General features: G+C 48.4%; 1 protein-coding gene and 1 long non-coding RNA gene across 5 annotated transcripts in view; one reads left to right on the forward strand and one right to left on the reverse strand.

The window, feature by feature from the left end:
• Positions 1–12,559, reverse strand: part of OLFML2B (olfactomedin like 2B) — a 41,502-nt gene extending 28,943 nt beyond the window's left edge. For 3 of the 4 annotated variants that reach the window (XM_027099218.1, XM_027099219.1, XM_027099217.1), the window contains exons 1-3: positions 11,945–12,441; positions 9,213–9,476; positions 7,121–7,228 (exon numbers count right to left, since the gene is read on the reverse strand). In XM_027099218.1, coding sequence (XP_026955019.1) covers positions 7,121–7,228; positions 9,213–9,476; positions 11,945–12,118 — 546 coding nt within the window. In that variant the 5' untranslated portion in view covers positions 12,119–12,441. Of the gene's footprint in view, positions 1–7,120; positions 7,229–9,212; positions 9,477–11,944 lie in introns of all 4 variants that reach the window. The other variant, XM_027099220.1, reaches the window with a different exon arrangement.
• Positions 12,560–12,700: 141 nt separating this feature from the next.
• Positions 12,701–13,843, forward strand: part of LOC113616065 (uncharacterized) — an 8,621-nt gene continuing 7,478 nt past the window's right edge. The window contains exon 1 of the long non-coding RNA XR_003431211.1: positions 12,701–12,884. This is a non-coding gene — a long non-coding RNA (uncharacterized LOC113616065). The remainder of the gene's footprint in view (positions 12,885–13,843) is intronic.

Consider the following 13,843-nt stretch of genomic DNA (forward strand, 5'->3'; position numbering starts at 1 on the left):
AGCAGGCATGTGCCCCCGCTAGTAGATGGCTGGATGTGCACAAGGCTCAGAGGCAGACGGCAAGCCTGAGGACAGAGGGAGCACGGTTCCTTGTGGGAGTGAAGTGAGATAGTGTGCGAGTAATCGGACCTGGTGGGAGGGCTCGGAGTTCCCATAGTTCGCCCTGCCCTTCCCCCCTCAGAACCCTCCATGACACAGTTAGGACCAGGTGGCCTGGGACAGACACCCTAGGCGACAGCTGTCTCCAGCCCCTAAAAGACAGCTGGATGGGGAGAGCAGCTAGAAACAGCTGGTGCTGCAGCTGACAGGACAGGCAGGACACAGCACAACCCCTGACCACAGGGCAGGCCGGCCTGGCTGCAGGGGGCGGCCAGCTGACGTGTTCAATCACTCCCCCAACCTAACAGCTGTTGAGCATCTAGTCCACACCCACGTTGGGCTAAACTCTGGCAAACAAAGATGACTTAGACCCAGGTTGTCCTCAAGAAGTCCAGAGCCTGGAAGACAGTCAAACAAGTAAAGAGCAAGAAGCCCCCAGGCCTCTGATGATGAACCCCACAGTACAGCCACATGCTCCCTCACATCCCGGCAGCTGCAAGCTATTCCCAGGCCAGCGGATGGAGGGCTGAGGCTCACACCTTACATCCCTTTAGCCAAGAAGAAAACCTTTCACGCCACAGTGACAGATTAGATTTGAAGTATATGTAAAACCCAGGAGAGGTTATATATTGACCTGAACCCATACTAAGATGTAAACTGAATTAAATAACGTTAGAGCTGAAATGTATCTTAGAAATGTTATCTCCAACCCTTTCCCTTTTCACAGATGAGGACATTATGGTCAGACAGGGGGAGTGATACTCCTCTCCAAGGCTGCACTTGAGTAAGGAGGAGAGTGAAACGATTTACAGCAAACCCTTCTGTGAGTGCAGATTTGATCAGGAGAGAGAGTAAGCACTTGATGTGAGTGCCTGATGTGAGTGGAGGGAGGGCAGAGAGGAGAGGCGTGGAAAGAGACAGGTCCCCTAACCCATGGCCAGGCCTGCACAGACAAAAATTACATTTTCCTATTAGCTGGTAAAAAGATATATCCCCCAGAGTCAGGAATGATCCTTTGATCTTGCCTTCCAGACCAGAAACACAAAGGCCACCAAATCCTTACGTCTGGGGGAGAAGCCCTCAGTAGTGCTTGTGCCAGCACATTCTGGAGAGAGGGCCAGTTCTGGGTCTGGTAAATCCATTGTAGACTTTAAATCCCACTTGGACACGACAGTATCAGAAGAAAAAGCTTCAGATGACACACAAGGTTCCACAATGCCATCTGTACTCATGGATGGGGTTTGCAAACTACGGCGGGTAGGTGTGAGAGAAAAGGAGTCACACACACACTTGGGCAACAGAAATCACACTTTGGGAAGCTTGTAGGCATGCATCTATTTTAAGAGCCTGGGATATGCACCCACGTGTATACAAAGGCACATGTGTATACAGTCCATCCAAGTAATTATAAATGTTGCCAGTTGTACTGCAGCTAAGTGGAGGTAGGGCATTTCTTCACAAAGATTTGCAATTTTTATGGGCATGACTTAATTCAACTAAAGCCTTGATGCTAGAATAAATTATTTTAACGACCTGGCCCTCTGTTTGTCTTTTTCTTTACTTGGATAATAAATCTACTCCTGGAAGCAGTACGTGGTACTAGGCCTGTACCTCTGCCTCTTGTCCTGCTGTCATCAGAATCCAGTTTTTGGCCTGGGCAGCCTACAAGTCTTTGTGTCTCTGGGTGCATTCAGCGCTCAGAGCAAAAGTCTTCTGAGCTGAATCTGTGCCAGCGACAGGTCTACATGTAATGAATAGGGTCTGCCTTTGCCTTTGGAAGCTACAGATTTTCCTTCTAGACTTCTAGTTCCTATCTCTCCTGGCACCTATATTCTGTGCCTACACCCACCCCAGCTCCAATACATACCGGTCCTTCCTGCATCCCTTTTCCTTTCCCAGCCACTTTCAGAAGAGTGTCAGCCTGGATCTACCACATAGAAGGTTCTTGGACCACTGACTACCTTGGATGTTACTTCTACTTGGACAAGTTCTACAGGAATGCCCATGCGGTTTCAGGACTCCACTAGGGGAACAGGAAAGAGGTTTGGGGAGTTAAGTTTGTGGCACACAGTGAAAGGCTCCCACTGAGATACATGCTCCAAATTGATAAAAATTAGAAAGTCTGCCAATACCAAGTTTCGGTAAGAATGTGTGCGGAGCGTTCACACCCTGCTGGAGGCAACATGAACTCGTACGACCACGTGGGAGAACAGCCTGGCAATACAGTCGCCCCTTGGTCTCTGCAGGCAATGAGTTCCAGGACTCCCCACAGATACCAGAATCCACTCAAGTCCTCTATATAGAATGGTGTAGGATTTGCATAAAACCTGAAGACACCCTCCTGTATACTTTAAATCATCTCTAGATGACCTATGATACCTAATACGATGTAAATGTTATGTAAATAGTTGCTGGCATATAGCAAATTCAAGTTGTGCTTTTTGGTGCTTTCTGGAACTTGGGGGGGAATATTTTCGATCCCCCCAAAATTTCTGTGGTTGAACCGAATTGTAGGCATGCATCTATTTCAAGAGCCTGGGACATACACCCACACATATACAAAGGCACATGTGTACACAGTCACATCCAAGTAATTATAAACGTTGAATTCCATGTGAACTCAAATTGGTTGAATCCACAGATGAGAAAACATGTGGCTGTGCAAGGTCGGCTGTATCCCCTAAAGTTGCCGATAAGCATAACTAATAGCCCAGTAGTTCCATTCCTACTTACATATCACAGAGAAATGGATGCACGTATGGGATGTGCATATAGAGGGACGCCCCTGGGGTTACTATGAATTACAAAACTAAAAATAACCCCCATCTCCGCCATCAGTGGAACAGATCAATAAATTGTGGTATAATCTCACACTAGAATACTACACAGGAATAAAAATGAATGAGCTACAAGCCAAAAAATGACCTAGGTGAGTATTAAAAACATTAAGTTGAGTGGAAGAAGCCCAACGTGCACACACAGACACACACTTCTGTAGGATTCTACATATTTAAAGTTCAAAAACAGACAAAACTGTTGTGTTTAGGGATGCATCCTTAGGTGATGAAACTGCAAAGAAAAGCAAGAAGATGATTAACATAAAGCCAGGATAGAGGTTCCCTTCAGGGGGGTATGTGAGTGGGAGAAGACATGTGGGGGGCTTTTGGGGTGTTTCTTGAGCTGGGTGCTGGTTACATGGGTATTTGCTTTATGATAAGTTGGTAAGCCATACAGTCATTGTTTATGCACTTTTCTATACATGTGTTATTTTTCACAATTTAAAACAGAAGCTCAACCAAAATCACTCCACCAACAAGAGCTTCCAGAGCTGATTTTACCAAGGGGTGAGATTCTCAACAGTTCAGATTCCATTTCTCTCTCCTTTCTTCCTCTTTCATCTACAAATGGAGTTTCCATTCTTACATCCTCCTACATAGCTGAGGTGAATGTATACACATGTGCGCGCCTACTTCTTCTGCCAAGTACTGATCTTACTCTGGGCAAAATGTCCCTCCAATTTGACCCTTTTGTCTGGTCTGACCTCCAAAGAGCTCTCTTTGGGATTCAAGAATATTCAAAGACCAGGAGCAGAGTTTCACTCCCATTCCTCCTGCAGAGCCAGGCTGGAGAAGGAGTGTTTTTTCCATTTACCCAACATTCTGCCTTTTCACTGCATGCAGACTGCAGACAGAGTCAGCCAGCGAGAGCCAAGAGACGAGTGGCTGGACTTGAAGCTGAGAGACATTGCTCTGGTCTGTGGGCCCAGGGCCCAGACCCATCTGTATCTGTTGTCACACCAAAGCACCCTGTCATCTTGGGGTGCCTGTGTGGGGAAACTTTCACTGGATGGGACCTTCTCTAAATTAACTTTAATCCTATTAACAGGATTTATGGGGTATGGCCATGGTTCTGCCTAGAAATTCCCTTGGAAGAGCTATTGCTGTAAGTTCTGGTTAGGAAAAACTGATGCTCCCAGGGCGGCCAGCAATGATTTGAAGGAACTTATGAGGTTGATTAGAAAGGGCTCTGAGGAACCAGGAACCCGAAGGCCTGAGCTCCAGCCTATACTTCACTAGCACTGGGACTGAAGGAAAGTCATCTCATTTCCTTGGGTCTCAAATCCTGTCCAGCTCACAGGAACTAATAAGCGAAATGTATATGGGATGCTTTAAAACCACAAATGCTATACAAATATAAGGGATGATGATGATGATGATTATAAAGGTCCAGTTTTTGCTACTAATCATTCCACAGTTTTGAAAAAGAGGTAGCTCTCATCGATATAACTAAGGTTGGTTTGGGCAAAAACCCAGTGACTGTATGACTGCACAGAAGATACATCCTGCTGGGTAGTGGCACTGCACCAAATTCATCCACACTCCTTCCCTTTGCCAGCAGGGAGGGCTCAGCTGCTAGACGAGGCTGGAAACATTATAGGCCTTGAACAAAGCTCAGCCCACTGGCCTTCTCAGAGGCTGAGTGCCTGACCTTGGCCTCGTGAACACTGTGCTCTACCCCCAGAGCTATCTTTCCCAGGCTGTGTTCTCCAGACAGAATGAAAAACGTGTGGCTGCCAAGGTCAGGTAAAGGCAGAAGAGGTGGCTGTCACCCCTGTTCCTGTAGAAAATCGATCTTTTTTTTTTTTTTAAAGGGGCATTGCACATTTGGATGGTTCTAGGGGCCAAGAGAAAGACAGGCACTTTCCAACTTTGAAGGTCCAATGGGATCTTGGTTTAATTCCTTTTGAACCCATCTGAAAGAATCAGAAGGTGGTTTTAAATAGCAGAAAGAATCCCAAGCCCACGTGAAGTCCATTGGTAGTAGGATGGTGTTGACCATTCCGAATCCCATCATTCCAGCTGTCAACGTCAGGAAAGGAGAGACCCGAGATGCCAAGTGGCCTGATTCTCTTAGGGAGCCCCTCCAGGAAGACTGGGGTGATAAGAGTGGACTGCCATGATCCCGTTGGCCACCTTGATCTGCCTACAAGCTTGGGCTCCAGTGTCCTGACCCCGCTCATGAGACCTCGTAACTGACATGACTGTGGACCTACCAACCCTCCCAGAGCAAATGGCCATGTTCAGAAAACACTTCATCCCAGCACCGGGGGAGCTAAGGCTAAGGGTGGGTTGAGAAGGATCTGGTGTTCACTTTCTGGGAACATTTTTAGGAGTGTAGGGAGTATGCTGAAATCAATCCTTGAAACCACAGCGTTTCATCAGCCTTGTCCCAGTTCTCTTGGCATGGCAACAGAGGGACAGTTGCCCGCACTCACTCCTTGGTCATAACCTGAGTGCTTTGTTTTATTTAGCATTTCAAAGTGTTTCCAAAAGGAGGAGCTCAACTTTTATCTCCTCAGCAATCGTACGAAGTAGGTAGGGGACCTTTCCCACTTCACAGATGGAGAAAGTGAGATATGGCTGCTTGCAAACAAAGAGTAATTCACTCTGTCTTGACTCCTAGTACAGCGAGTTCCCTTTCTGCCACACTAAAGATCCTTCCTTTTTTCTCATCCTACCTACGAATCACCCATCAGGGAACCTCAGCTCCTCCATGAGAGACCCACAAAAGCCCACTTTTTCAGGAGGAATATATTAATATGTTTATTAAATTTACCTCTTTTTTTTTTTTTTTTTTTTGGCGGTACGCAGGCCTCTCACTGCTGTGGCCTCTCCCCTTGCGGAGCACAGGCTCCAGATGCGCAGGCTCAGTGGCCGTGGCTCAGGGGCCCAGCCGCTCCGCGGCATGTGGGATCTTCCCGGACCGGGGCACGAACCCGTGTCCCCTGCATCGGCAGGCGGACTCTCAACCACTGCGCCACCAGGGAAGCCCTAAATTTACCTCTTATATTAACATTCTAACATAGAGAACAAACGTATGGACACCAAGGGGGAAGGGGAGCGGGTGGGATGAATTGGGAGACGGGGATTGACATATATACACTTTTGATACTATGTATAATGTAGGTAACTAATGAGAACCTACTGTATGGCACAGGGAACTCTACTCAGTGCTCTGTGGTGACCTAAATGGGAAGGAAATCCAAAAAAGAGGGGATGTAGGTATACGTATCGCTGATTCACTTTGCTGTACAGTAGGAACTAACACAACATTGTAAAGCAACTCTACTCCAACAAAAAATGTTTAAAAAAATTCTAAAAATGAAATAGCTTTCTACTTGAAGCAGCAGCTCTTTGAGTCACTGTTTCAAGTATCCATTCCAGAACTGGATGCCAGTCGAAGAAACATCCATAAGCTTCTTACCAATCAGGCTGAATGATGATCGTTCTTTTTCTGATAACTAAATGACTTCTTATTTCTATGTGAAAGCATTACAGCAACAGAACAATGTCAACATGATTGTTTATAATGACTTTTATCTCCCATCATCATATCACACACCAGCTGAAAACCATAGCTCCAGCTATGCATCTCTCTAGAACTCAGTCATACAAATGAGGTATCTCTGTCTATGAAAATTAAATGACTAGTCTATTCTTCCTGTGGCTGAATGTTTTGCAATAAGGAATATTATTTATTAGTAATCATTTTTATGTCTTCTTTCTCTAAAATGGATTTGAGATGGAGTACCCCCCCAACACACACACACAGAGGCATGTACCAAAACAATTTTTTAAGAGAGAAATTAACAAACATATACCCAGAAGAGACATGACTCCATCTTAAAACTGGAAGCAAGATGCTTACGGCACCTTTACATTTTATTTAACGCTGAGTTCCCTGGAAGTCAAGGGGAAAATAGATATACATTGGTTATATGGTTCTTATCTATGAAAAAGGAAGGTATTTACATTTATATTTCACTATTTCTCTTTGTCACCAACAATTTGGCATGATTTTGCATGAGTGTTTTATGTTTTGTGTATATTTTTTTCTTTCTAAAGGATAATGGGTTAAACACAGCCAGGGTACATGCTTTCTGAAGAAAAGTGTATGGTAAGTTTGATGCACTTTGGGGCCAGATCAAGAGAAAGATATGGAAACCCAGACTCTTCCTTACCTCCTCTAGTTTGTCCACTCTCCCCACCAGTTTGGTGGTAACCGAATGCAGTTTCAGGAGATCCAGGCCGTAGAAAGCTCCTTCCAGCATGTCTATGATGGTGGAGAGCTATGAAACAAAGGCAGGCGTTAGTCCAAGGCTGGGGCAGACAGGTCCAGAGGGAGACGTTTCCTTTTAGATCTCCATGTTGGAGGCTGGACAGGGAAGCCACTAGCCAGAAGTTGAGAGGTGGCCCTCAGAAACCAGCACTTGTGTGGGTGGGCACATAAGCAGACCCAATGGTGTAGGTGTACTCTGTCTATTGGAATACGCGGGTAAGAAAATGGGAGAATCCTACAAGAACAAGTCAACTGAGGTCTGGACAGCTTCGCCAAACTGTTTATACTTCTTTTACTAAGTCCATCAGTTGCACGCATGTCTGTCTTTCATACTAGACTGTGAGCTCCTTGGAAGTAGTGCTACGTCGTCTTCATCTTTGATTACCCATGATACCTAGTACAGTACTTGGCCCACAACAAGTGATCTGAAACACTCACATGCATTGTCTGCTGAAGTCCCTGGAAGACACCAACAAGCTTTTCCTTAGCACTAAAAGCAAAACTGCCCCTGGGGTAAAAGAGACCCAGTGGTCCATCTTTGAGGCGGCAAGTTGTCATAGGGTACCCAGCTCTCTCAGTTTTTTCAACACTGTCCTTCCTGCCAGTACAGAGCCACTGGGAGGAAGGTGGCTGAGGCGCTGGTGACATCCAGGGCATGCAAAGTGCAGGTTAAGGAAGCAGATGAGAGATGCTTAAACTGAGCCTCCCTGCCAAGGACCATCCCTGAAGAGTTTGTTGGACACTATTGTGCAACCTCTGCTCCTCCAATAGCAGCTTTTCTATTAGATGAAGAATTCAACGTATGAAATGCTAATGTTTAGAAGATCTCCTTCCTCCCCCTCAGAGGAAGATAGCTGAATCCTGGGTAAAGGCCAAGGGAGGGTAGCTGATTAATAGGTACTGTGATGATTTTCTGATTCCTAAAATTTTGCGTACTGTTGTTTCAGAATCCCCCAAGAATCCAGTCCTATAACTGGGTAACCGTGCCTTTGGTTCAGAGATTGTTTCACGGCAGAGCTGTAGTTCTGAGTGATGTGGCTGAATCCTGGGACACTCATTTTATTGGTAAACCCTACTCTGCTTAAAGGAATATCAATGACGACCAGTTACCGAGTGTGTACCAGCTGCCGGCACAGCAGTAGCACTTTACGTGGTCATTCATTAATGGAACTAGTGTCTATTGAGCGTCAACTCTATGTCAGGTATCGTGCCAAGTACTCAATAGCTGTCATCTCACCGATTCTCAAAACAACCCCCAAAGGTAGATGTTACTCTTCCTACTTTTTAACTCAAGGAGACTGAGGTCAGATCAGGTGAGTAACTTGAGTAGCATCACACAGCAAGCAGTAGCAGAGCACTGATTTGAACCCGAGTCTGACTCCAAGCCAAGCTCGTCCCACGACCCCATGCCGCAGATGAAGAGGGGAGGACAGGATCAGATGAAGCCCTCAGCTGACCCACTGGGCCGCCCCAGGTAGGGCCTGAGCTTCCCCATCCTGCGGACCAGAATTACAGGACTGAAGTTGGATGACTGGACCTAGAGCAGGCCCCAGGCCTCTTCTTGTCTGGGTCACCCAGCCCTTGCAATGAGGACTAAAGGCTCACTTCTCTCTGTGTGTCTGGTGTGTCTTTGGGGTGCCTCCTGTGCTGACAGCAAAACGTGGCAGTAACTCTCCTGGAGAAGAATGCTGAGTTCTTTTGGCCGGCTGGGTCTGGCAGCTGCTCCCAGGCCCAGCCTCCTTGGCTCCGTAAGAGAGGCGGGCACGCGTTGCTCTAGGCATCTCCCTCAGACGTTAGAGTGGCAAATGACCAGTCTGTCAGATCATCAGCTTTGGGTCCACACGCAACACTCTCAGGCCAGGGTCTGACCTCCTTTAAAGGCTAAAACAGGGCCCACTTACTCAGAGGCCTACAATCCCCAGCAACAGCCTTGCCAGACGCATGGGTCCCTAAGGCACCCTCTCACCCAGGCATCAACCCACACCAGGTCCTACCTTCAAGTCCCGGCTGTCTGCCTCCCGAAGCTTCTGGAGCCTGAAGTCTCCCTCACAGGGATTGAGGGCGGATGGCGGTGCAACACAGGCACACTTGCAGGATGAGCCTGAGGTGATGGTTTCCACAGTGTAGAAGTCTTCCTTCCTGGAGGTCCCCTCGTTGACCCTTTGGCAGGCGTCTCGGCCCAGGGGTCGCACTACACACTTGCACTGACAGTCCGAGCCCTCAGACACGGCCTTAACTTTGTCATAGTCTCCGAGCAACTAGACAAAGAGAGAGAGAACAGGTTGAGGGTGTGCAAACACAGGCATCACTTAGGGTCCTGAAGAAGGCTCTCCGTTCACTTTGTCAGGTGTCCTGCTAGCCAGAGACCTCAGACAGCTCTGATGTGGAGTTGAAAAGGTCATTGCAACACAATTTGCTGACTCTAGCATTTCCTGGGAGGCACTCAGAGTTCAGCTCTCTTTGTTTACCTTGGAAAGCTGTGCATTTCTCAGGGGGCCTTAGCCTTTCATCATTTAAAGGAAAAAAACAAATGAGCCCTGTCATCCTTCCGGTAGTCCTTGCCTTAGCTAGAATCCAGATTTAGATTGAAAAAGGAAAGGAGAAGGGATTGATGGAGGGATTGGAAAACTGACATTCCAATTTCAAGACTACTGGCTTCTGTCCTCCTTCATTCATTCACCATTTATTGAGTGCCACCTGGGGACTGAGCTAGGTGCTGTGAGAGGTAAAGCAATGGGCCAGACAGAGAGACTGCTCTCAAGGAGCTTACCGTGCAGGAGATATATACATAACAGTCACACCAATTAGGGAGTGTTAAGGCCCCCTGAAGTGGGAGTGCAACGGGAGCTCAAACAGAGGGCCACAGAGAGTGTCTCTAGCCGGGCACCAGGGAAGACTTCTTGGAGGAAATGGTATCTGATCTGGTCTCAAAGGATGGGTTAGATTTGGAGAAAAGAAACTGGAAGGAGAGAGACAGATCCAAACGTCAGTAAGGTTTACTCAGCCCAAGGGTTCATACGGATCCTAGAATAGCTTCTGCACCCAAACCCCAAGACAAAGCCAGGAGAGCGAACTGGCAGCACTTGCGGCTTCTACAGCGCTAAACATTTCCTTCTGAGTGCTTGCCCCCGCCGGCCTCCCCAGGCAGGAAAACACATAACAGCAGGCTTTCTGGAACCACGATCCTAGGCACTTGCTGGGGAAAAGGCTCCTCCCCAGCTCCTCTCCAAGACATCCTACATCCCTGAAGTTAGGGCTCCCTTTGTGGGCACGGAGAAGGGTTCCCTTCATTTGACTAATGACCCTGTCAGGCAAGCTTTGAGCTTGTTGGAGTGGATATGTTCCTGGGATGCTGTCGGAGGGGGAAAGAAGTCTCGTTATGTTTTTTTTACAAGGGTTGGGTTTCTGCTAATACTAATATTTGTTTTAGGACTGTTGTCAAATGCAGAATGGACCGGTGGAAGAAGGAGCTGTGTAGTTCAGGGTGACTTAATTGGCCAGTCTTTATGTGCTGAGAGTAAATCGTAGCTGTCTGCTCCCTGAGACTCTGCCTAGATTCCTACATATCCGTGCTCTGAGAGCTTGGGTGGATTCCTTCCTATCAGGAGGCTCCGGTTTCAGGAAGGCTTTTGTTGATGGTCCTCCAGAGCCCCAATGTGAAGGATTTATATGTCTTTTCGATTTGGGGGTCAGTGTGAGGTTATGGGTGAGTACAGGGCATGTATTAGCATAATTATTAAAGGAAGGGTGAGGAGACTAGTGCTTGATAAATGCCAAGCGTTTCTACAGAAAGGAGCCAAGGACCCCAGTCCCAAGGCTTAGCGGAGGTACGGCAGCACTACAGGAACCCTTTCTCAGCCATCCCTCATCCTTAGGATTATGACGACACCCACCACACAATCATCATGCAGGCTCTGGAAAGCATGAAATAAACACTCTAGAGAGAACTGTCTTTTACAAGATCTGAGTTGGGACAACCGTGAGATTGTCAGAAGACCTGGCTCTACCCATCTCTAGGACCCTTTACTCTTCTAAGCCTTATGGTCCTTAACTATAGAATGGGAATGAGGATTGTGTGGGGACCGAGTCAAATAAACCGAGTGAAAGTACTTCATAAAAGGATACGTTACAGATCCTGTCCCTATCAGCTGTCACTCCCTCCCCTCCCCACTAGCGTCTGCCGGACCTGACTGGATCTGCATTTCCATCTCACCTTCTCAATATGGGGGGGACTTATCATCAGTCCCTCTGTTTGGGGGCATCTCATATTCCTCACACTTGTTGCTGTTCTGTTCTCTCCCTGGGTGTCTCACTCTGAGCAATGAAATATCTCCCCATGGGTTACGCCATCTGCCGCCTGTCCAGCATGCCCGTCTGTTTTCACATTCCAATTCTGACAACCAGCCACACAGACAAGAGATGGCCACACTTTCTACACCCCTTCAACCAAAAGGTTTTGATTTTTTTTTTCTTCTCAGGGAGTTGTGTGGTGTCTTCCCTTCCTTCTCCTCTCCTTTCTCCTGATTCTGTAACTTTGAAAGACCCTATGATTTTGAGAGGAGGACCCATGTCCCTTTGCTTAAGAAAATATTCTGATAAAGGAAAACTGCCCTCCCCTTTGGTAATGGAGGGAGAAAGGCTGCTTCCGAACGCTTCAGCAAGGACCATCTTAAGGCTCTTGCCACTACCCAGGGCAAGAGGGGGGAGCATGGGACTCGCAGCCTACCTGAGATAAAACGTTCTCCTGGTTGTCCGCTTCGTTTTGCAGAGTCTCGTCCTCCGTGGGCGCCACCGTCTGCACATCTGGGGGCTCGGTCGTCCCAGTCGGGGGAGTGCTGTACCCCCAGCCCAGAGCCATAACCAGAGCGAAGCAGAGAGCTAGCCGCAAAGACTTGGCCATGAGGGACGCGACAAGAGGGAGCTCGGCCCCTTCGGAGAATGGCTGGGGTCCGGTGGGGTGGAGGGGGGGTGTCTCGGCAAGGACTAAGGCGAGAGGGTGTCTGGCTGGAGCCCGAGAGTGGCTGCTCACAGCGCCTTCCAAAGCTGGGTGCGGCTGAGCGGGGCGGGAAGATGCTCCCTAGAGACCCTGGTCATCTCCTTCCCAACGCGATCAGCCCCGACCGTGCGGCCCCGGTAGAGAGTGGGGCGCAGGATAGGAGGAGGTGACGGGGAAGGTGGAGGTGGTAAGGCTCGCCGAGCGCGCCGCCCTCTGGAGAGGGCTCAGGTGGAAGGAAGGGGTCCTGGCAGAGGCGGGCGGGGCGGGGCGCGCGGGGGCGGGCGGCTGGGAGCCTGGGGGCGCAAGGGGACCCGGTGGGGGTGTGGGGCGGGCAGCTGCGAGGGCTGCTGGGCGACTGCGCCGCGGAGCGCTGGCGCGGAGGGAGGGCGGAGCCTCTATTGTGCCGGGCAGCGGGGATGCAGCAAGTTACGGCGCGGAGGAGGAGGACCGGATAGCGCCCGGGGCTCCGGCGGAGGGGTTCCTGGCCGACCCCGCCCCCCCCGGCCTCAGCTGCTGCGCACGCCCTCCGCGGGGGGGTGATGTCGCCCCTTTCCTTCATCTGACCGCAAATGATAAAGGGAGAGAAATCACCCCAAGCGGGATCCCTGAACTTTGGAGATCTCTTGTGCCCATTCTCGCGGAGAGGAGCGAGTTTCCTCTGGGATGGGAGGTAGGCAGCGAGAACTCTCTCCAAGCACGAGCAAGTATGGATGGATCCTCAGCATCCTCCTTTTATTGCATCTGGAGGAGAGATGGAACATTTACTGTTGGACGTTTCTTTTCCCTGACTTGACTTTGGGAAAGATATTTGGCAGCTTTGAACTTAGCGCCATCGGTAGTTTGCTTGCCTGCGGCAGCTTTAGAACCTGGCAATACCTCCAACCAGAGGATAGCTTTTTTTAACATCTTTATTGGATTATAATTGCTTTACAATGGTGTGTTAGTTTCTGCTTTGTAACAAAGTGAATCAGCTATACATATACATATATACCCATTACTCCTCTCTCTTGCGTCTCCCTCCCACCCTCCCTATCCCACCCCTCTAGGTGGTCACAAAGCTCCAAGCTGATCTTCCTGTGCTATGCAGCTGCGTCCCACTAGCTACCTATTTTACATTTGGTAGTGTATGTAAGTCCATGCCACTCTCTCACTTCGTCCCAGCTTACCCTTCCTCCTCCCTGTGTCCTCAAGTGCATTCTCTACGTCTGTGTCTTTATTCCTGTCCTGCTCCTAGGTTCTTCAGAACCTTTTTTTTCCCCTAAAGATTCCATATATATGTGTTAGCATACAGTATTTGTTTTTTTCTTTCTGACTTACTTCACTGTGTATGACAGACTCCAGGTCCATCCACCTCACTACAAATAGCTCAATTTCGTTTCTTTTTATGGCTGAGTAACATTCCATTGTATGTATATGCCACATCTTCTTTATCCATTCATCTGTCAGTGGACAGTTAGGTTGCTTCCATGTCCTGGCTATTGTAAATAGAGCTGCAATGAACATTGTGGTACATGACTCTTTTTGAATTATGGTTTTCTCAGGGTATATGCCCAGTAGTGGGATTGCTGGGTCGTTTGGTAGTTCTATTTTTAGTTTTTAAAGGAACCTGCAGGGCTTCCTTGGTGGCGC

The sequence above is a fragment of the Aethalodelphis obliquidens genome, unplaced genomic scaffold, assembly GCF_003676395.1.
Source record: "Aethalodelphis obliquidens isolate GAN/ISIS:26980383/991018 unplaced genomic scaffold, ASM367639v1 scaffold130, whole genome shotgun sequence".
Taxonomy (NCBI): domain Eukaryota; kingdom Metazoa; phylum Chordata; class Mammalia; order Artiodactyla; family Delphinidae; genus Aethalodelphis; species Aethalodelphis obliquidens.